The 24,241-nt window shown below is 41.3% G+C and overlaps 2 protein-coding genes across 2 annotated transcripts; both read left to right on the forward strand.

The window, feature by feature from the left end:
- The first annotated feature begins 3,954 nt into the window (after window positions 1-3,954).
- Window positions 3,955-11,234, forward strand: LOC139469694 (TNF receptor-associated factor 6-like). The gene is made up of 9 exons (XM_071251939.1): window positions 3,955-3,964; window positions 5,361-5,535; window positions 6,382-6,435; window positions 6,591-6,648; window positions 7,290-7,400; window positions 8,853-9,011; window positions 9,598-9,753; window positions 10,130-10,281; window positions 10,648-11,234. The coding sequence occupies exons 1-9, from the start codon at window positions 3,955-3,957 to the stop codon at window positions 10,814-10,816; spliced, it is 1,044 nt and encodes a 347-aa protein (XP_071108040.1). The 3' UTR covers window positions 10,817-11,234.
- Window positions 11,235-14,910: 3,676 nt separating this feature from the next.
- LOC139468548 (activating transcription factor of chaperone-like) lies at window positions 14,911-16,790 on the forward strand. Its single transcript, XM_071250599.1, has 3 exons — window positions 14,911-15,041; window positions 15,425-15,703; window positions 15,914-16,790. Exons 2-3 carry the CDS (start codon window positions 15,505-15,507, stop codon window positions 16,699-16,701), a joined length of 987 nt encoding a protein of 328 aa, XP_071106700.1. The 5' UTR covers window positions 14,911-15,041; window positions 15,425-15,504; the 3' UTR covers window positions 16,702-16,790.
- Window positions 16,791-24,241: the final 7,451 nt, after the last annotated feature.

Consider the following 24,241-nt stretch of genomic DNA (forward strand, 5'->3'; position numbering starts at 1 on the left):
CAAGCAGGACAAACTAGCTGTATTAACACTGTCCAATTGAAGTAAAATTAGAATGTGGAATTCATATACTTCTATGTATACGATAAAATCCACTCTAAAATCAATGGTGAAGGTAGGCATTATGATAATATGTTAGACCAATTTAATAACTTGTATTACATTATTTTATACCAAAAATACCTACATCCAGAATGGGATCAAATCAGTGACCTAATTATTACTGCATTGTGCCTCTCAGAATATTATCTTGTGTATAATACACATATAGCTTTCTCTGCTGGACAATTGTGGGGGCATTGTATCCTTTCTCTTCATGTTGAGTATTTACTGAACCAAGCAGGAAAGAAGTCACTATTTCAATTTAATTGTAGGTTTGGAGATATAGGTTACTCGACACAGTTATTTCCCATTACAGATTTACTTGTATATTCTGCTGAGGGGAGGACCTATAAAACAAGTGATAAAAAATGTCTTGCAGTAGTTACAATGTGAAACATATAAAGCCATATTAGAACTTACATAATCACCAAGAAGCCTGTTTGCCACTGAAATTTCCAAGATATCAGACTTCCAACACCTGACAGAATGCGTTTTATTATTATTATACACAAGGTTGTAAACAAACAAAACAAATTAGGAAGAATATTTACTCACAGGTTAGCCTTCCAACATTTGCCAGTTTATTCATTGTTTGTTTGCAAGAGTTTGTATTTTATTAACAAATGTGTTGTACATATAAGCTATGTAATGCCAGTTAGTGCTACGTGTGTCTCAGCAGCAGCCGTTTGAGGTCTCTATTCCATGTATTCCCAAAGTCATATCACTCTGTACAGTGAAACCCTGCTTATCCAGACAGCACTGTTCCCAGTTAAAAGATTCAGGTACTAGTATATAGATAACCCAATTAATTATGTGAGCTGAAATGGGGCTTAAGAAAGCGTTCAAGTATATTGCACTTATATAGCAAAATTATGTATGCACCTGCATACATGTGTGTTTGTCAGTGTGTGTATGGCTGCTTGAACTAGTTCGGACAAATGCTGGTTTTATAGTGCTATCCAACTGAGATACCATACCACATATGTAACATGAATACTCCACTCAGACACAGTATACGAGTCCTTGATTTATCCCCTTAGTGCTGAGCTCAAGGCAGGGTAACAAGAAGTACCATCTGTTAACGTCTTTTGGTATGACGTGGACTGGGATCAACCCCCGACCTACTGGGCAGACGCTTGGTCAACGGAGGCGCTCAACAATTAATGAATCATGGGTATGGGTGTAAATCCGTTTATGTTTGTTCAGTACATACACAACAGAAGTTGTCTGGAATGCAGGGTTTCTGGATTAACAAGGTCCTGACTATTGAGGTTTGACTGTAGTTGGCTGATTTGATTCAGTGTGATTGTATACCCAAGTTACAATGTCAGTATTACATGTATTCATATATCTGTTTGTTTCAGTGTTGTGATAAATTACTAAGTCTTGAAAATGATGCAATCTGGAGTTTTTCTTTTAACTGGATTGTGATAAAAAATTGTCCATACACATACAAACTTTCCATATACATAAGTAACCTGTGTCTCCTATCTCAGAAAATATACATGTGCAGTGGAAAGATTATTTCTGTTGCTGTGAACTGATACAAATTTTATTTTCCGACATAAGACAGATTGAAAGTCATATATTTCCATGTGTTTATGTACACTTTACTAGGTTTTCTATTTTTATATACCAAAGTCTGTGATATCTTGATTTATATTGGTCTGTTGGATGAAAAACAGAATAAAATAAATATCCCAAATATGTACTTCTTGGTCTTGTGCTTACCAACATTTATGAGGATTTCTTCAGCCATAGTTGTGATGGCATAAGGTTTTGGGTAAAAGTTGAATTTCATTCAATATTGTGCAGATTAATGGTAAAAATCATAAAGAATTCTTGTTCATTATCTGTCAGGACAAACACACAATAGCATATAACTTATAATGGCATTTCTCTTCTCTTATTTATACACTTATCATAAGACTCGTTCATCTAGTTATGATCTTGTAATCTGAACAATATCATTGCATGTAAGTTATTAAGTCAAGTTCAGGAGGCAGAAGATTGGATGATAGCATGAACCACAATCAACAGAATTTGGGTAGGATTGCAGTCAACCAACCAGTTCACATAGCAATATCTTTAGTTGGCGGTTTAGAAGGTTTAGTATCAATGGAGACAGTTCACTGTGAAGATCCAGGGTAGAATAGGTCTTCAGCAACCCATGCTTGTCCTAAGAGGTGACAAACAGGATCCGGTGGTCAGGCTTGCTGACTTGGATTCATGTCATTGTATCCCAGTTGATTAAATTGATCCTCATGATATCAATCACTGGATTGTCTGATCCAGACTGGATCGCTGTCATATAGCTGGAATATTGCTGAGTGCAGCGCTAAACAACAAACAAGAACAAAAAAAACTTTGCCTGATCGTCATAAGTATGTGTGATTGTGTGTTTCTGTACTGTTGCAATATGCTAGCTACCGTATTTCCTCTATTAGACGCCTGGGCTTCTATCTATTTCGGACAAGCCTTTGACCCGGGGTCAATTAGAGGCCCGGCGTCTATTGGAGGCCCGGCTTCAATTAACACCCCCATTTCACTATGACCACGAATGTCCCGAATCGTCACGAAATGGAAATATTTTGTGTTCGTAGATATCCGAAAATATATCTCAAAGGGAGTCCTCTTTATGTAATTTAGGTCCCAAAAAGGGATCATTAATTGTATCAATTGATCGACCCGGCGTCTTTTAGAGGCCCGGCATCTATTTTTTGCATTGAACAATTGACCCCGCTTCCATTAGAGGCCGGCGTCTATTAGAGGCCAGGCGTCTAATAGAGGAAATACGGTAAATGACAAGTCCTCATAAGTCGGCACTTATGGTATGCATGCGGCACCCTGATAATCTTCTGACACAAATCTTCAGGTACAGGCCGTGGTGGTTCCGGGTTTCACTGGGTCCACAGCAACCTATTCTGGTCGCAGGAGGCGCCCACGTGGATCGAGTGGCCCCACTCAGTATCTTCGTTGATTGTGTCACCATACCCCAAGGGCATGGATCGTTGTTCACAATATCAATGACTAAATTGTCTTGGTCAGACTCGATAACTCAAATCTCAATCCTGTATCCCCCATAAGCCCACCCCAACCACTCCAGTGCCGATTTTTTATTAAAAATTTATTTTATTTGAATCAAGTTTGGGACAAGTGATACTTGTACACATATTTGCCCCCCCTGTCAGAAAAAATATACTATTTGATATGTTTTCAACAGATATAACACAACCAAACGCAATATGTTTTTGCGAATTATTTGCATCTACTTGCATGTTGTATTTAAAATGCACCCCTTCTTTTTTCAAAAAAGTTGTTTCCGCGCCTTCTCTGAAAAAGAGAAACTCACATTCAGAAATATTGGTAAGATTACAGACAAATCTTTCATTTGAAAATATCGACTCAGATCAATCAATACGGAGGTGTACAATGAAGTTCGTTACAAGTAAAATTACGACGTTTCAGTTCATATGAACTAAGAACATCAACGAAATTCTATTAAACTGAGTCCATTGCATCATCCACTAATCTCGTGGTGGACGTGCGTTAAAACCCGAGCTTGCGACGTAAGGAGGTCATTGCACGTGCCAAGGAGACCAATCAACGCTTACACCGCTCGGATTGTAAACACAATGTTAAAGTATGGCCATTACCAACATTGTCGGGAAACAAGTCAGCTTGAGTGACAAGCGCCTGGTAATTGCTCTGTTGACAACCGCCCAAGCTGTTATTTCAAAAAAAGACGAGCGGGTGATGCCAACTCAAGTGTCACTTCCCTCCTATACTTAAGATATCAGCAGCGTTGTTCTGCATCAAACAGCTGCAAGTGATCTGTCAAATCAAGCTTGTAACATGCCCACAGGTAAGAACCGTTCACTACCAAAGTGCGAAATCTGAATGTTCAGAAGCGCTCGTTATATCTGCAAAAAAATATGAAGAAGTTACATAAATTTTGGTGTTGAGAAGTAAGCGAAGAAAACCTTGATCAGCTTATTAAAACAGGTGCATCTTAAGAAAACAGAATAGGTCATTTCCTCATAAAAAGATCCCGGGCGTATACTGGTTGTGTGGGAATGGAGGTTAGATTACATTTGAGAATAGAGGATATACTCTGAAAGATTTGTAATGCCTATTTTCTGACACGAACAGGATCGGATTTGGCCACATCAGTAGTGAATTTCAGAGTGTTTGTTCATTTTCACTATTTACCAGCTGCTGGTCGTCACAGAGACGGGGTGGCCTGGTAGCCTGGTGGTTAAAGCGTTCGCTCGTCACGCCGAAGACCAGGGTTCGATTCCCGACATAGGTACAATGTGTGAAGCCCATTTCTACCGTGATATTGCTAAAAGCGGCATAAAACCATACTCACTCGTCACCAGTGACAAAATTCGCACTCATGTGCACATTTCCCACCTTGAACACAATATATGTCCGACCATAATTATATTTGCTAGATGTGTTAATGATTGTAGCTAAACGCCGGTCATAACAATGTACATGTATACATCCATGTTTGATTACGGCTAAAAGTGAAGTGAATGTGTCTTATTTTTTACGCCGCTTTTAGCAATATCCCAGCAATGTCACGGCGGGGGACACCAGAAATGGGTGCTTCATATATTGTACCCTTGTAGGGAATCGAACCCGGTCTTTCGGCGTAAATAGGGAGTAGTTACATTTCGCCCTTTGCTAAAAATGAAACAAACAAGAAATAGTTATTCGACGGTAAAATTAAGTTTTCAGCCGAGTGGCGTTTTTATTTTATGGAAAATCCGTTTTCAAGTTTCATCCGTTTTTGTAAGACAAGCATAGTCGCCTGTTACAAAAAGTATTTCTGTATGTAACCCGTTAAGATTCCAGGACCCTGTTCCACAAAGCGATCGTAGAGCTAAGATGATCGTAACTCCCATACTTTAACAGACTTACGACAGCTAAACGCTGCGATCGTTTTGTGGAGCGAGCTCAAGGACAGAATAAGTATATCATTCAATACTCCATGCAGGCTGGCTCAGCGGCCTTGATATTGGAATAGTGTTTTTGACGGGATACTAACAGTAAGATCGGGTGGTAATAATGTGTGAACTATCTGATTGTGTTTCATCGTACTGTGACTGTTGATTGTTGTTCATCATGCTTTCAAGCACCGGTCTGCCCCAATTTGACTCATGGGACACTTAGTCGTAATCGTTTCTGACTATGGTATAAAACATGTGCTCTACCCGAAACGTAATGTAATGGAAACGATGTCCTTCGTCCAGACAGGATGAGCGTCGAGGAAGTGAGTATTCAGGAGATCCACGGGTTTGACCACGATTTTGACCCCGAAGTAGACCGGAAGTACCAGTGCCCAATCTGTCTGGCGGTCCTGCGGGAAGCGGTTCAGACTTCTTGCGGACACAGATTTTGCGAAGAGTGTCTGAAAGGCGTCATCAAGTGAGTTACGAAATATTCCTATATTGATTATCCACGGAGATTCCCTCTCACTGAGATCGTATATCTCCCCGAGACCCCGAGGGAAGGTATATCTTGCAAGATATATGGTAATTACCGAGGGGTTATTTATGATCACAACAGGTTATACAACATTAAGGCATACTGGTCTTTATGTAGATATGATATTCTTCACTTTAACACTTGACCCGTGAAGGTCTTCAGCAACCTCTGCTTGCCGTAAATGGCGAATATGCTTGTCGTATAAGAGGCGACTAACTGGATCAGGCTCGCTGACTTGGTTGATGATGCATGTCATCGTATCCCAATTGCGTGGATCGATGCTCATGCTGTCAATCACTGGACTGTCTGGTTTACAAACCGCCGCGCGCTATGTAGCAGAAATATTGCTGAATGCGGCTTTAAACAACAAACAAACAAAACTTTAACACCTTCATTTACTTACCTGTGCAGATACGTAATTTTCTTAAATAACTGCCACATTGTCAGGAATAAGCCTTTCCATACCTTTCCGCTGATTTCAAGGTGCGATGGTGGAATGTTTACGTTTTATAAAGAGTTTTTTTGTTGTTTTTTTGTTTAAATTTTTATTCAGTCATATACACATGATACATATGCACTCGGAAAGCAATACAGCTTTATGAATACAGGTACTTCTCAAAAGGATATGGTACAGAGGAGGCCTAAGGCATAATCCACATCATGGTACAGATGAAGGCATAATCCACATCATGGTACAGATGAAGGCATATTTATGGTTTTATACAGAGTTATTGTGATATCAGCTGTATGAAGGCAAATCACTCGCTGATTTCCATATATTGCTAGGTATGCTCCCGTGGTCTCGATGTCTGGCGGAAGTAACCTCAACCTATCATTAAGGTACTACTCCCATCACTGCTATATAGTTATTACGAAACGTTTACCGTATACCTTCTGTGCAGGTCACCGCCAATAACTGTATAGTAACCGTGATCAATGATCGTATCTGTGTGCCCCGTGTAAAGTTAATGTTTCTGTCTTCAACCCATTCACAGAGCAAGAACCTGTGCCAAGTGTCCCGTGGACAACAGATGGTTCAGAGTACGGGGAGAGGTAAGATATACACACATATTCACTGGCAATTTCACCCTTTGCGTCCATGTAACTGTCATCTGCATATATAGTGAGCGCATATTTTACCCATAGCTCTACGGGTAGCTACAACTCTATCGGAATTTGCGAAACCTATAACTCCTTTTCCGTGGCAATTTCTGTCAATTTGCCTTGTTTAATTTATTGATACCGACATTGTGACCAATACGCCCCCTGCTAATAATTAGAACTAAACACCATGGAGATCCTGGGTGAGAGTATTTCCCCCTAAATCAATGATATTTTTAAAAGCCGACTAAAATTGGGTGGTCAGACAATCTGTGAGTTGGTTAAATGCGCGTTGTCGTGCCCTAAGTGTGTGGATAATTGTCCTTTGTTTTAAACATTGGTTAAATGTTGGTCCAACTCATTTACAGGCCGTTGTGACATCTGCAATGATGGCTACGGCTTTAATCACCCACTCCCTCTCTCGCTGTTAATTAGCATTGCCACCCCAAGAGACCTAGTTTAAGGAGAGACTTCATCCGTAATTTGCTTTGAAGAAAAAATGTCTTTTTAAAGCGAACCCGATCTGGCATGCGTTTGATTGTTAACAACATATATATGCATGACTCGTATGTCGACATCGTCGTTTCCGTCAGGTGTTTCCCGACAACGCCACCCGACGTGAAGTCCTGTCCTTGACCGTCAAATGCGACCACAACAAAGGTGATGACCGATGCCAGTGGAAGGGGGAGCTCCGGGAGCTCCAGGTAAGTGAACGCGGCCATGCCCCATTAGTCTGCAGCTAGTCCAAGGGAGACCATCCAGCTGGTGGTGCCCCCCTTAAACACCACGTCTTTCCTGTAAACCACGTACACTTGGACATTTCAGTATGGTGGGAGTGAGTACAAATCAACGTCGGATGGACACTTTTCAGCATAATATATGTCTCCGTACATATGTCTCTATACAGCTAGGATTGCCTTGATGAAGGACAAGACGTCGCCTCCAAACGTCGTTACAAACAAGTATAAAGGTTTCGTGTGTTTTTCTAAGTTATTGTATTAAAATGCCAGTCAATTACTTGATTTCAAAAACAAGAGAAGATCCGGGTTAGAATTGGTCTTCAGTAATCCATGCTTGTATACGAGGCGACAAACGGAGTCGGTTGGTAAGACTCACTGACTTCGTAAATGTACGTCATCATATCCCCAATTGTGTATTACATGTATTTACACATTCGTGACCATCTCGTGTTTTCCGGGACAATCCGAATAGCGACACGTGGGTTCCGTCTAAGAGTAAATGTGCATAGCTGAAAGAATTGTCACCTCGTTGCGAAATGATTCACGTATATTCACATCATATATCATATATATTCCAGATTCTAATTCAAACACGTCGGGTCTTACAGTATTATACAGTTTGATTGAACACATTTAACCTTATCTTGGGTTTATTGTTAATGCAAGACATGTAAACTCAAAAATTATTTCTGATGGATTCTTTGACCGAAGTACTTCAAGTCATACGCGCATTCTGATTAGTTTGTCGTATTTTCAAACATAGCATTCATCGATAGGGGGATGAGTCATCTTGTGGGTTATGGAAAGGGGCGAGTGGTGACGAATGTTATTTACAGACAGCCCTCATATAGCTGCGGCTTTAAGCAACAAACAAAATTAACCTGACTTATAAAACCCCTTCACAATATTAACCGGGTGGGGCTCTAATTCCAGTAGATCTTCTTCAACCTGTGCCTGCCTTTGGCGACGACTTAAAGAAGGATGAGCTATCTCAATGTATGGCTAGACTGTTTGTCATCGTGTAACAAAGGCGCTGACAGTTGTCATGCTATAAATCACTGGTTACAGGCCGTGGAATATTGCTAACTGCTATAAATAATATTTTATCCTTCGTGCCAATATGAACACACAACCTACTCCACTACTAGCTTTTAACAAGTAAACCATTCATAATATAACAGTGACGAGAATTTTTGTTAAAATTAATATAATAAAGGATAGGATCTATGCTTCCTATTTTTGAAACATGTCCTGAATAACGCATTTGCTTTGACTAGTACTTAATGCATGTTCTCGAGACAAGGGTGTTAACTGACTATAAAAGTCCAGTTTCCACTTTTATAGTCAGTTAACTCTCTTGCCTCGGGAAGATGTACTTAATGTGACTCAAACACCAACAAGTTGTTTGTCCCCCAGGACCACAAGGATGCCTGTCAGATGGCCCCCCTGCCATGCGAGTACAACTGTGGGCTGACGGTGACACGCGGGGAAGCGGTGGCCCACATGGCCTCCTGCAGGAGAAGGCCCGTCGCGTGTGACCACTGCCACATAACGTTGGCATTGGCGGACAGACCAGTAAGTTACCTTTATGCCGGCGTTTCTTCAGAAGACCGTGCTGCTTAGTTAAGACATTCCACCCGTGAAGTTCCGGGTTACAATTGGTCTTCAGCAACCCGTGCTTGTCGTAAGAGGCGACTAACGGGGTCAGGTGGTCAGGCTTGCTGACTTGGTTGATGCATGTCATCGCATGCCAGTTAAGTAGGTCGATGCTTATGATATTAATCACTGGATTGTCTGGTTCAGACTCGAAGTGAAGACGCGGCGGTGATGTTTATGGTCGTACTATTGCTCCCAGACCCGGCGGATAGCCTGTTGCGCGGGGGCTATGTCCGATTTTTAAAAAGTACTGATTTAACTTCGACATTTTACTGCATCCGCCATCTTTGTTTATTTGACATTGACTTATTACATTTCTTGGTGTGAATGTTGTCCAAACTGCACGAAATTGCTTAAAATGCAATCAAGTGTTTAACAAATTTCCGGGGGGCATGAACCTGCTCACATCCCAGTAAATACATTGACATAACCTGGGAATGTGTCTGAAAAGTACTTTACTGCAAAACTAAACCCCACGTTAATTTTGCCCTGACGTTCTGCATAGATGCACCACCTACTGGAGTGTGAGAAGTTCCCGGTCACGTGCACGGTGTGTGGAGCTGTGGGCATTCTCCGGAAGAACATCCCGGATCACATTGAGCAGGACTGCCCTCTGGTGGAGGTCAGGTGCACTTTCCACAGACTAGGGTGCAAGGCTGAGGTATGTCACAAGAAGGAAAAACGGAGAGCTGCAGGTGCGCGGATTCACATCAATAGCAGTGGGGCTTGTTTTGCAAGGCAGAAGTTTAATTTTACAGATCTTGTTTTCGGTAAACAGCCGCGGTAATCCTTATGTAAGAAAGGCTCAGACAAAGCAAAGAATAGTTAAGAACAGGTAAAGAATACGATTGCCCGACGCCCGAGGGCAGTAATGCATAACGGTGTCATCGCCTCATGGTCCTTCGCTCATCTGAGTATTCTACAGAATAATGGCAACACAAAAAAGCTTCAATAATGGCACGTGGAATTTAACTTTGGCATTTGTATTTTATTCTTCTGAGATAAATGTTATTGGTTAGACGGGGTCTTTCTTTAAGGAAAAACGCCAGAACCTTGAGAAACATAACAAGGATTACTGGCAGCAACACCTGGCCCTGATGGCCGAAAACGAGCTCCATCTGCGGTCTGAGATGCAGAAGTTCCGGATCACAATCGAGTCCCTCACTAACGACGTGGAAGATCTCAAAGGGTGAGTGCACACCCAATTGTCAATTTTATGAGGCGGTGGGGTAGTGCTCAAGGTTTCGCTCGTCACACCGAACTCAAGGTTCGATTATTTATATCGAAAGTTAATTTATTCGGAAGCCCCTTACGACTCCAGAAACGTGGATAATGGGTTCGACTCCCGGTTCGCCCCGATTATGTTTCTAGGTTTGTCGGCACCAGACCCGTTCTCGTGGCTTACACAGGAGTGGTAAACGACTGAGATCTGCATTACGTCGGGCTTTCCTCCCACTTTAAGCTGACACGCCGCGATATAACGGGAATATTATTCAAAGCGGCCTTAAACCCAAGTCACTCACTCATTCAGTGTATGTTGATCTCGATGTTTCAGTCTGGCCGTGAGGCAGGAAGTCATCATGAAGGTCCAACGTCGACATATTCAAAGACTCCGAGGCGAGTCCAACAATGATTCTGTTTCAACTACGTCGGACGACGACGTTGCCGACGCAGGGACTAACACCATCACCGTCGATATGGATGAAGACAGTGCTAACATTTGATGACATGTACCTGGATGTTTAGTCTCGAGTATCATGAGTAGGCATGGCACGGACGGTGGGGTACCCCTGTGGTTAAAGGGTTAGCTCGTCATGTCAAAGTCCGGGTTCGAGTTCCCCATGGGTACAAGGTGTGAGGCCCATTTCTGGTGTTCCCGCCGTGATATTGCTGGAATATTGCTAATAGCGGCGTAACACCATACTCACTCACTAAACATGGTACATGACGTCCCAACAGCCACACAAGATATATTTCGCCCTGACGTATACATGTGTGTGCACGTACATGCACATTGATGTCTCACGTATCGGTTGAAACAGCCTTCTTTTTAGCCTCCTTTGTAAAACGTAAGCAAGCCATGCACTTCATGTATTGGCCGCAGTCCTCTCCGTGTAACACCCTCATCAGGGCCAGGATGCTCAGAATACCATTCTATAGACACACATCATCTGCTATGACATTTCTATATGCATTATTCAGAAATGTACATATATTGTACATGCCACATTAACGATAGTTATGGTATGTCATGGCATGACAGATTAACGATAGTTATGGTATGTCATGGCATGACAAATTACCTATAGTAATATGAAAGGATCGGCTGGTCCTGAACTTCTTTTGAGTAGTATATGCACCTGGTACATAACTTCTTTGAGGGGCATTTAGAAATTGGAGTACTAAGTAAGGATATGAATTATGGATGAAAAACTTCAGTATTACGATTAAGAGCGACTTCTCGGTGTAGGTTCTAACGCTTGCTTGATAAGGAGATAGAACCTACACCCACCTGTCGCTCCTCATTGTAATACATTAGTTGTTCGTCCATATCTCATCCTTACCCACCTGTTACATGTAATTGTTCTGTTCTGCATGTAATTGTTCTGTTCTGCATGTATGGTGTCGATGTTGTGTGAATGGGTAAATGCACGGCACTATACAGCATTGATGTTAACACGACGGTATATCACGGCGGCTCGTCTTGATCAGACACACCATGACAAAATATTTGAAGTACAGCGACTCATGCCGTGGGGTTCGACATTATTAAGCAGTTCACAGGTGGGAGACTGTCTCCTTTGTACGCAGCTGTCATATGTTGGACACTCAGTGAAAGAACAAACAAACAAAAGATATATCGGTAATATATTTCGTATTTATTGCGGCGCATGAAGTTATTAAGTTATAGGTATTTATTCAGTTTGATTTCAAACTCTTACTAAAACATATCCTAAGAGGAATCCTAAAATGTGCGGTAAATGCGGCGTGCGCACAGGGTATCCTAGCGACATACATGGATATCGCACCACAGCATGTACTAAAGTACTGTAATGTTAACATAGCATTTGATAGGATCGTTTTGTGCCAGCAGTCTTGTCCTGCTTAAAACGTGAGTCTAGACGCTAGCTATTAATGGACAGACGGCGTGACTGTTATCTCGAGAACGTCACGTAACGAGGCGTATTCACCCATAAATGGTTACTTTGTTATTGGGTTAGAGACATACCTACAAGTGTTGAGCTGGACTTTCTACACGGCTGTATCAGCACTGCTGATGATTGTTTACAAAATTCACGTGAAGGGACGATATGTATATGTAAGTGGACTCCCTGTAGGTCAGTGTATAGTCAGAGAATTTCAACTGATTTGTCGCCAGGTTTGATTATGCCGAGTTATAACAGCTGCACGTATACTATATATTCAGCGGTGTGTGGGACTATATACATAGTCTTGTATGTATTTTGACAAGGACTGAGAATCCATTTCTATATATTTGCATGCATATTTTTCTACTATATTTCATATTTTCATAATAAAGATAAAATTCCATGTAAATGACTTATGTTGTTTTCCCCTGTCTAGGCTTCTGACTGCTGTACAGTCCCTGTCACCATGGAGAATATATAGGGCTGTTCCCTTTTTACACCCGTTAAGGTCGTTGTCCCGATGTGTTCTGATTGTGTCACACACAGACACACACACACACACACACACACACACCATTTCGGAAAAAAATCTTTATTTCTGTATAAATTACCACCAAAGACAATAAATAGACATTAAATAGATCTTAATTGTGCACACACCCCATGATAACCATACTCACTCACTCAGGTTTGTTTCCATCGGTAAGATATCTCGAGTGAACAAGGTGTTTGTTTATTTGTTGTTTAACGCCACAGTCTGCAATATTCCAGCTATATGACGGCGGTGTGTACGAAGTGTGAGTGTACGTCATATTAGTTCCATGTGTATTTATAACATAAGAACTATTTTCATAACTGAACGGAAGTATTCAAAAGTGATTCACCTTAACTTAGTTATAGTCTTGTGTACTAATTTGAACAAAGAGGAAATACCAAATAAATCCTATGAACCATCAATTATGTAAACATATTTCAATGTGTGGATCGTGGGATTTTATTCAATATAATCTGTGTACATTTTCCTATAAATAGATCCACATTCACATACATCTAATTATGTTTGCCAAACCGACAACCACTTTTATCCTAAGATCCCCATGGGTCGTTAATCTGTATTTGTAGTTAAGGCTTGCGATTATCTCCACGTGCTGCAGAAGGTTCGACCTATTTTAAGCTTATGGCGCCTCGGGGAAATACCATATGGTTATTCATGCTCTATTGCTCAGGGAACGGAGACACGATTCGTGGACATATTCATTAATACTTCAAATGTTGTTATATAGTTTCCGTACATTCACAGGTTTTTGTTCAGAGAATATTGATCGCAATTAAGCAGCCATCTTGTTATCTGAGACGCCAGTGTGAAGACTACCGCATGCAGATGGTGTACTTCCTTGATTGCTTTCGGCATGACTCGGGGTTACTCGTATCTAATTATATTCCGGAACTCTGCATGACGACCCGACATACCCGGATGATCGTCGTGATCCAAGGCAACGTGACTTGTTTATTTAAGTTTGTGAAGGATATCACTAAAAAGACACAGTAGATGGGTAGATATAGACGACAGGTGTGTGTGTGTGTGTGTGTGGATAGATCAAATACAAGTCCAAATATGAGCTGTTCAAATAATTCAAACGGTTTCACGAATGTATATATACACTTCATCCATTGAATTTGAGCTGTACTGTGTCTCTACTACTACTAGCTACTATAGCTACTATAGCTACTACTACCACCACACAATATGAAGCAGTAATTGAAAGGAAAATACAAGGTTACCTAATGCCTATGATCAACATATTTTACTGGAAAGTTCAAACTAAATAATTTATGAAACCGGTCCGCGGTCACTCGATTTGATTTCTAGACGCCGTCACATGCACGGACTATCCACAGGATACTTAAATTACATATTGATCTACATCAACAGGTACATTATTTTGTTGATACTATATATTACATATTTTGTTGATACTATATATTACATATTATATTAAGATCATAATATTATATTTTAGTCGCTATGAACGTGTGGGAGCTGTTGGTATGGTTGACTATCGGGAGGGGGTAACATATGTTCCCATACAACACCTGTCGAGGATTGACAGATAGTAAAAATACTCAAGATATGAATGAAATAAACACGTGCGTATTACTTTTCCGTGTCACCTGCAGAATCAACAACAGAAGCATGATGATTTGGCAAAGTGTCGCCGTACCACGTTCGTCCTGTGGTTTAGTATTTGCCTCGTGCCCATTCATGTTTGACGAGTTCGGCGGGTGCTGGATCGCCAATACCCAAATATAGCAACTGCATTTGTGGGCGCTGTCGGTAACTGGCCAATCGAATAACAGATCACACGTGATAGCATTCACAGGATCTACGTCATATCACATGTTTTGGCACACTGCCAGAATTTTCTGATGCAACCCTATGCTTTGTTTACTCCCTAGAAATATGTACACATCCGCTTCGCAAAAGAGTGCATCAGAACCTTTATAAATATACGAGTTTGTTTCACAAGCCAATAGTGTAAATATGGTTCAAATGTAGTTTAACTTCACAATGAAGCTAATGATGCACATAGATGTGAATATTTAGCTAATTCGGGCAGCTGTAGACGTCACGCGTAGTAATATTTCACACTAAGTGCACTTTTTAGCTGGCCACATCGCCCGCACCTCTCCATTCTCAGTTTTACCAGCTATCAAGAAAGACTACACGTTGAACCTATCGTGATGGCAGCGTAAGCCGGCAACCCCCGCAACACCCGTGCAAATAATTTTGCACTATGGCGTAAGTACATTATTGATAATACACATTTGATCGTTTTAATTTACATTTATGTGCTACAATGTGATATTATATGTGCTTAATTAATACTTAAAAATTACTGCGCAGTTAGGCTAGTCATGTCCACATGTGCCACGCGTTACTTCCCGCCATATGGGCGACACAATTAATATTTTGTCCATTAACAATCACACTTGGAATTATGAAGTATGTTATCTTTATATAACGTTATAGGAACTCCACTTTTATTGTATCTACACATAATTGTGAATTTATTAGCTGTCATGCAATTTTTATGTTTGATAATTTTAATGGCCTTAATTTCTCCTCCCCCCACATATCGTTGGTTTTAGATTTATGGCTGACACGAGAGCTTTTTCTTTCAGACCCCAACACAATGTCGTTTTCCTCTTCGCCCTGGCAATTGCTGTAAAGGCACAAGATACAGAACCCATTTATACCTACGATGACTTCTACACTCAACATGGAGGACCTCAACCTCTTGTCGGAGGACTGGCAGCTCGAGCCTTCGCTCGGACTGACCCTGTTCGATGATCCATGGAAGAACGTCGACTTAGAGTCGACAGATATTGTCAAGACTCCGCTCGATAGCGGCGTCGATGACCTCAGCGCGCTGCTTGGAGCTCAGACAGATCATATCGCAGGTGCGTGTTTAAGGTCACGAGTTGACCGTATCATAAGGTCAAGGTCGAGTGTTCAACCCGGAAACTAAACCAAGTTGATTTGGTAATGTGCGTTTTCCTAGTTAAGACTCAAAATGGTGAATAACATCGTGGAATAAATCTGTCTTGTTAAATACTGATTACTTTTAATTTTGTGGCAATTTATTTCAATATGTTCATTGCTTTTTCCAGACCCCTTCTGCGATGAGTGGATGGAGAATGTTGGCATCACGGAGATGCTACAGAGCCTGGTTGAGGACTCTGCTAGTGCCATGGATGTCAGTTCAGTCCCAGAAACTTCATGGGAAGCTGCAGACACCTCTTCTGAGGTCAAGGGTCCTGAAATTCTACGAAGCTTGATAGAGCAGGGCTTGGAGCCGGAATCAACCCCACCGTCACCAGAGGCACAGGTGGCTCCAACTATAGACCTGGGCGCTGTGTCCTTGGACTCTAGTCTCGAGACTCCCATGTCTCCCATACATCTAACAAACATGGATGGCATCATGCATGCACCCCTTTCCGCAGAAGATGTAGAAAGCCTCCTGTCTGGCTCCGAGCCCTCCTCCCCCCACTCAAGTTGTGCGACAGACGTTGTGAGTGACGCATCCACTTGCAGTGAGCTACAAGCGATGCTTTTGGACAATACCCCTAAATCAAATGGCAAATCTAGAATTAGGTCCTCGCCCTATTCTAAGTCTAGCGGGCGTAGTACAAAGTCTAAGGTTAAGGACACAGTTGACTCAGATCTTCAGGTTGAGTTTCTTTCTAAGAAAGACAAAAAGAAGCTGCAAAACAAGAACGCTGCCATCAGATATCGCCAGAAGAAAAAGGCAGAAGCCGAAGATGTAAAAAGTGAGGAAAATGGTCTCGAGGATAAGAACAAAGAACTACATGACAAAGTTGATCAGTTGACACGCGAGATTCAGTACATGAAGGACCTCATGTCAGAGGTGTTAAAAGCCAAGGGCGTTAAGTCGTGAAGTGTAGATAAAAATTAGTGTGAATGTCGGCTTGTACATATTGTGGATGAAAGGTGTGTGAATTCGATGTAATAAATGTTCGTAAATTATGACAACGATTTGTTCTGTTTTAACTTTCTTTTTTTTGGTCGTTGGAGTTAAATAAAATCAACGCTGTCAGGCGGTATGATACGAAGCGTAACGGATTTGAGCTAGTTTTAGTGCTCGCCTGGTAGTGTTACTTTGGGATTCTAAACACTGGTCCCCAGGTGGCTGAAATAATGCCGTGTGAACTTTAAATCAAATCGTTTCATGTCCCAACAGCCTGGGTCGATGCTCGCAATATGGATCATTGGTTTGTCTGGTGCAGATGAGATGTACCAAAACGACACGGTAGCCTTTCAATATCTCCCCAAAAACACGTGTGGGCCACGTAAGGTTTTTTGTTCAAGAGATTGCAAATGTTTGCGGCGCACATGGTACATTACATCAACATAACGAAGCTTATGTACAACACAAATATGCTTACTCTCTACGTTGCTTAAGTGAAGTAAGTGTATTTATCTGAATTCATCGCGAAGGCACACTAAGACTCCACTGCAATACAAATGGACGTGAAACATTTAAATTATATATCATAATTAGGAGAACCTTAAATGTTCCTTATGATTTGTCTGGGACAGATATCAGCCGGTCTCCTCTACGCCCTCTCCCCCGTTTGACATGAACTCGACGCGTGAAGACCCGAGGTAGAATAGGTCTTCAGCAACCCATACTTGGCGACTAACGGGATAGGGTGGTCAGGCTCGCTGACTTGGTCATCGTATCCCAATTGCGTGGATAATCTCGTTATGTCAGTGTATTGTGTCATGACTCGTTTATTTACAGACCGCAGTCATAGCTGGAGAATTGCTGAGTGCCAGTTTAAATAACGAACAAACATGACAACTCAGATGTCAACAAGATTCACATACACACTTTATTCACTCACGATCGATGAATCTGTCAAGGATACTTCTTTAAACCAGTGTTCCAGAAACGTTGATTTCTGACACACACCGTAAATATGGTGATTTACCAGCCGCTTCTTTCACTCTGAACTGCGGTTGCGTTGCAGTTACTTTCCTTGAATCGAACCATGCATTCTCTCATAAAACTGCCGTATCATTGTGAAATAGAACTGGCTAGAGACTTGCTTCTATATATTAGTTTTGTTTTCTTAAAATATATATATTCCACAGTCATGGGACGGGACTAACATAACACACTAGAACAGGAAGTTCAACTCGTGTCCTTCCGGGACAGATGCGAGTGGTGACGAATGGAGGAAGTATTTACTTTCTAAACAAGTGACAATGAAACAAATTATATATATAAATATGTATTTCTCTATATTCCACATATTTTTTTTATGACAAATTCCAGAGAATCTTCCCCTGTGGGTTTCTGGGCAGAATAGGTCTTCTGTACCCCGTGCTGTAGTAAGAGCCAAACTAAACTGAAGATTGGGTGATCTGGATATTTTAATTGTGAGGATGCTAATCCCCTGAATCCTGAATTCTACTTAACAGAAGTCTATAGAATCGAGAAAAATGTGCGATTCTGAAGTTTAATGACTAAAAACAAATCTATAAAAAAAATACAAATATATTAATGTTTTCGCACACGGTGAAAGTTAAAGGCCTGAAGTTTTCCATTTATTATGTTTTAATGACTGGAAGACAGAATTGACTAATGGAAAGCTTTTTGTTGCTTTTATTTATTATCAATTGATTTCAACTTCTTAATACCATAGTATCCACTTCTAAATGCTACTTAAAATATCATTTTTATGAATTTATAAAACTTCATTTAATTTTGTAAAAAATGTCTCAAAACATTATTTTGTAGGTAGATCTAGATATTATTTTTTTTAAAATAACGTTTGATTTCAGAGCCTCTTCTGCGTGCTGACCAACTCACTGGTCAACGATAGAGCCGCTCTGGACTATCAAGTGAATGCATTAATCAACAACATAACACATGTCAGTTTGGCTGCAGCTCTTTAATGTGCACCTTTGTTAGGATATATTCATGATAAGCAAATTTTGAATCCGCGAAGAAAATACCCATCTATAGTTCAAGACTTTCAAACTTTGAGTGTTGCTTCCCTCTAGTGCTGTCAGGTGGTTCCTATATGCAACTGACCCGTGAAGATCCGGGGTAGAATAGGTCTTCAGCAACCCATGCTTGTGACCCGTGAAGATCCGGGGTAGAATAGGTCTTCAGCAACCCATGCTTGTGACCCGTGAAGATCCGGGGTAGAATAGGTCTTCAGCAACCCATGCTTGTCCCCCCGTGAAGATCCGGGTTAGAATAGGTCTTCAGCAACCCATGCTTGTCCCCCCGTGAAGATCCGGGGTAGAATAGGTCTTCAGCAACCCATGCTTGTGACCCGTGAAGATCCGGGGTAGAATAGGTCTTCAGCAACCCATGCTTGTGACCCGTGAAGATCCGGGGTAGAATAGGTCTTCAGCAACCCATGCTTGTGACCCGTGAAGATCCGGGGTAGAATAGGTCTTCAGCAACCCATGCTTGTGACCCGTGAAGATTCGGGGTAGAATAGGTCTTCAGCAACCCATGCTTGTGACCCGTGAAGATCCGGGGTAGAATAGGTCTTCAGCAACCCATGCTTGTGACCCGTGAAGATTCGGGGTAGAATAGGTCTTCAGCAACCCATGCTTGTGACCCGTGAAGATTCGGGGTAGAATAGGTCTTCAGCAACCCATGCTTGTGACCCGTGAAGATCCGGGGTAGAATAGGTCTTCAGCAACCCATGCTTGTGACCCGTGAAGATTCGGGGTAGAATAGGTCTTCAGCAACCCATGCTTGTGACCCGTGAAGATCCGGGGTAGAATAGGTCTTCAGCAACCCATGCTTGTGACCCGTGAAGATCCGGGGTAGAATAGGTCTTCAGCAACCCATGCTTGTGACCCGTGAAGATCCGGGGTAGAATAGGTCTTCAGCAACCCGTGCTTGTCGTAAGAGGCGACTAATGGGATCGGGTGGTCAGGCTCGCTGACTTGGTTGATGCATGTCATCGATCCGAATTGTGTCGATTGATGCTCATGATATTAATCACTGGATTGTCTGGTCCAGACTCTATTATTTACAGACTGCCGTCATATAGCTTGAATATTGCTGAGTGCGGCGTTAAACAAGAAACCAACCAACCAACTGTATGCAACTGCAGGAAGATCATTCGCAGTACGTTGAGTACCTGTTATGAACATAAACACATATTATTAGAGATGGTGTCTTTAGTTGCCGTATACGGTGTCGTATTAGGTTAGCAGAAAACTATTGGGTGAGGACACAATAACGTATTTATTCGGCTGAAAAGTTTGTGTGGTATCCATATTGCACAACTCTTCGAAGTCGAGTGCGCTGACGTTAAGGGTCAAAGGGAGACTACTCTTCAAACCATAGAGGCCAAACCTTCTTGACAATCATTTTTAACTATAATCCTTATCAATAAAGTCACGAACACGATCTAAAAAAAGATTAATGTCCTTGCACATCACACTTAATTAATAAAACCACAAAACAAGTTTCGAATAACGAATTTCTTTGGAAATATGTAATGTGGGTGTTGGAAAATGCAAGATGGCTGTTACTGACGGTATACGGTCTCATATTAGGCCAGTAACAACCATCTTGGATTTTTACTTACGGTATACGGCAACACTCCGGCGCAGTGGTGATTTAGATAAGCATCACTCCATTTGCATACAGCGTGACCGGACTTTTCTCTTGTTTGTAAAATAGGTCTTCAGCAACCCATGCTTGTCGTAACAGGTGACCAAGCTTGTCGACTAACGGGATCGGATGGTCAAGCTCGCTGACTTGGTTGATGTATGTCATCGATCCCAATTGCGTGGATCGATGCTCATGATATTAATCACTGGATTGTCTGGTCCAGACTCGATTATTTACAGACTGCCGTCATATAGCTTGAATATTGCTGAGTGCGGCGTTTATCAACAAACCAACCAACCAATCTTGTTTGTAAACAAACGCGCTTTTTCAGAAATCAGAATAGAACGGACTACTACAAGTATTTGGGGGCGTTTTACATATTGTTTTGCATAATTATATAGATATGCTACTACAACTGCGATGGCGAGGTGCATGACAATATATCTGTATACATGAAAGTGACCTATCGCCAGCTCTCCGTAGGGCTTCGATGACAGCACGTGGAGCCGTACAACCAATGTAAACATACGATAACCTCGCAAATGGAAATGCAATATCTTGAACGGACTGTGTCCCATAATGCCGTACATTAAAACGGTTTTTGATGATATTTAGTTATCCATTCCTGTAATTCTCACCGCTATTTTGCCTCTTATAATTAGATATTTTTTAACATCCCGAAGTAGATAAATATATTACAAATACATACATAATTTTTTCTCGTTTATTTGGTGAGTTTGTATATACACACACGTGTTTATTTTCCTGTAGTGTAGTAAATAAGCAAGATTCACAGACTACAACAGAATAGTCACTGTTCATATTTTCATTTTGTTCATAATAACCCCCCACCCCCTATATTCCTCCATGAATCTTAAAACTGATTAAAAGAAGAGTTCATATATTGACAAATAATTGTCAGTTTTATCAGCCACTGTTTGTATTGTTTGTAACGTCCAAAATGTTTTAGTTTTTCGGTAATTAGATTTAGAGTTGAAGTCGAATATGTGCTCGTCCGATTTCGGGATCACAATTATATTGATTAAGATGCATGTTCATTATGCAGACAATAGTTATTCATGTACACAGTTATGTTTCCCTTACAATATACAGATGGACAATAAAAATGAAATGCGTTGTAAATATTATTTAAAAATAACTCGTTTCATATAAATACTTTCGATCAAACAGTCTTCGGAATTTAATTTAATGCTAAAGTGCTTGTAAAATAAAGTTTAGCTTTCACCAGGGGAGACTAGATATCCGATTATAGTATAGGCTCATGTAGGAATAAACATATTTATGTAACAATTCTCTATCCAGTTAAACTGTATGGTTAACGAGTGTGCGTTCTGATGTGATTTATGTAGATATGTACTACATTTTTTCACAGACAATGAGTCGGACACACACACATACATAATTTTGACAAAACTATACATGATATATACATAAAATCTTACAATGATCGCTGATTTAACATATATTATAGATAATCATAGTAATGCATTTCATATTGTTATCAACTGTAACTATGTGGCCACACTAATTATTATGTCTCTCCTTATGTGTAGTTTACACAAGTACACATATCAACTATGGTAACGCCACACCGATGGGGGCAGTGTGGTCGCCCAGTGGTTAAAGCGTTCGTTCGTCAAGCCGAAGACCCAGTTCGGTTCCCCACATGGGAACAGCGTGTGAGGCCCATTTCTGGGCCGTGATATTACTGGATCATTGTTAAAAAGCGAGGTGAAACCATTCTCACTCTCTCTCTCAGCTGTGTTTATCAAATTACTATATGCAAATACATATACTTGTAGATTTGCACTAGACAAGAGACACAATTCAAGTTAAACATACATCAAATGTCAAAAAGAATATTTACGGACAACAGTATGACACACTGTAACATCATATACTACCGAGAACTAGTTATAGAACACCCACAATGATAAGATTGTATTTTTGCAAAACAATCAGCCATGACTAATTAACCATAGTCTTCTTAACCTCTTTTGAAAAGTATATATTTAGATTTTAACCTGATCTATTTAGAGCGTATTGCCATGATCTGCAACGCGCTTTCGGCGTGATGGTCACATACAACTGAATAGGGCCGAAAGCAATCAATTACAACTTATGCAAAACTCTGTGGATAGTTTTAAAATCACCTACGTCTGTACCGTTAAATTATGTTTTAAGCAAATAGTGAGAAAAGTTCAACATTCCCTCCCCATTGGAGCAGATATCACATGCGGCCCCTATAGTATACTGGTCAAGAGGGGATATTGCTTAACCGCGAGACAGCGATAAAGCGATAGAGGCTCGGAGTCAGTATATTGTGTCTGAGTGGGGTATTCATGTAAAACTGCGGCATGGTATCTCAGTGAGCTAGCACTATAAATCGGCATCAGTCCGGACTAGTACAAGCAGCCACACACACACGTACATGCACGTCGCTATATAAGTGCAATGATCTTGGACGCGACGTTAAACCCCATTTCACCTCACCTCCCAACTTTACGTTTGTAGTTGTTTAATTTTCTGTTAATATTAGTGTGTGAGTATAGTTTACGCCGCTTTTAGCAATATTCCAGCAATATCACGGCGGGGGACACCAGAAATGGACTTCTCACATTGAACCCATGTGGGGAATCGAACGCGGGTCTTCGGCGTGACGAGCAAAAGCTTTAACCACAAGGCTATCTCGACACCCACTGTTAAAATCAACCAGCATATATGAACCTGATAATTCCCACGAATTATTGAAGGAATGTTTAGAGGTCAGATATTGTGATTCCTCGGATCTCCTCATCCATATCAGGGGCACGGGTGGCCCAGTCGTCTAAGCGCCGCGATGCGCTGTGCAGAGTTGCGTCCCTTGGGCACGCCAGAAACCTATGATTGTGGATTCGAATCCCGGTTCGCCCTGATTATGTTTCAACGTTTGTCAGCACCATACCCGTGCTCGTGGGTTTCACCGAAGTGGTAAACGTCTGAGACCTGCATCACTTCGGCATTTCCTCCAACATTAAGCTGACACGCCGTGATATAACTGGAATACTGTTAAAAGCGGCGTTAAACGGAACTCACTCACTCACTCACTCACTCACTCATCCATATCAGCAGCCTGATCTCACACGGAATGGAATCAGCGTCCGACAGGATGACATCGCCCACGGATACTGAACGCGTCACACCGATCACGACAAACCACGTGACAGCAGTGGTCTCCTGTTAATGGCCTAAATGATCTCATTTTGCATTTATAGAAAAATATTTCAATCAAATTTGAATAATCATGCTTTGACCACTTATATATTAATCATATAAGCCTAATGATCTATAATATATAAATGTTGTGGTGTGGATGTGCACACCATAGCTTTGGTTATATTGCACCCTGGCAATGTAACTGTCATAAATACATTACATAGCCACCCGTGAAGATCCGGGTTAGGTCTTCAGCAACACATGCTTGTCATAAAAGGCGACTATGCTTGTCATAAAAGGCGGCTAACGGGGTCGGGTGGTCAGGCTCGCTGACATGGTTGATACATGTCATCGTATCCCAGTTGCGTGGATCGATGCTCATGATATGAATCACTGGATTGTCTGGTCCAGACTCGATTATTTACAGACCGCCGTCATATAGCTGGAACATTGCTGAGTTCGGGGTTAAACAACAAACACACAAACAAACACACGAAACATAGCATGCATACAATACAAGAATGCGCAGAGGAAATGATTTGGAGCTGGAGAGAGACGGAGGACCTACTCTGGCACTGAATAATGACTTGGCCTACTCAAGTCAAAT

Source organism: Haliotis cracherodii, unplaced genomic scaffold (genome assembly GCF_022045235.1).
Source record: "Haliotis cracherodii isolate W230 unplaced genomic scaffold, xgHalCrac1.p SCAF_2, whole genome shotgun sequence".
NCBI classification, from domain to species: Eukaryota; Metazoa; Mollusca; class Gastropoda; order Lepetellida; family Haliotidae; genus Haliotis; species Haliotis cracherodii.

Bases quoted from the DNA above. Each gene is read 5' to 3' on its own strand.
- LOC139469694 (XM_071251939.1), top strand. The intron at 5,536-6,381 runs GTGAGTTACGAA...ATATATTGCTAG, and splicing joins TGTCTGAAAGGCGTCATCAA to GTATGCTCCCGTGGTCTCGA. The intron at 6,649-7,289 runs GTAAGATATACA...CGTTTCCGTCAG, and splicing joins GGTTCAGAGTACGGGGAGAG to GTGTTTCCCGACAACGCCAC.
- LOC139468548 (XM_071250599.1), top strand. From the start codon at position 15,505: ATGACTTCTACACTCAACATGGAGGACCTCAACCTCTTGTCGGAGGAC. The intron at 15,704-15,913 runs GTGCGTGTTTAA...TGCTTTTTCCAG, and splicing joins TCAGACAGATCATATCGCAG to ACCCCTTCTGCGATGAGTGG.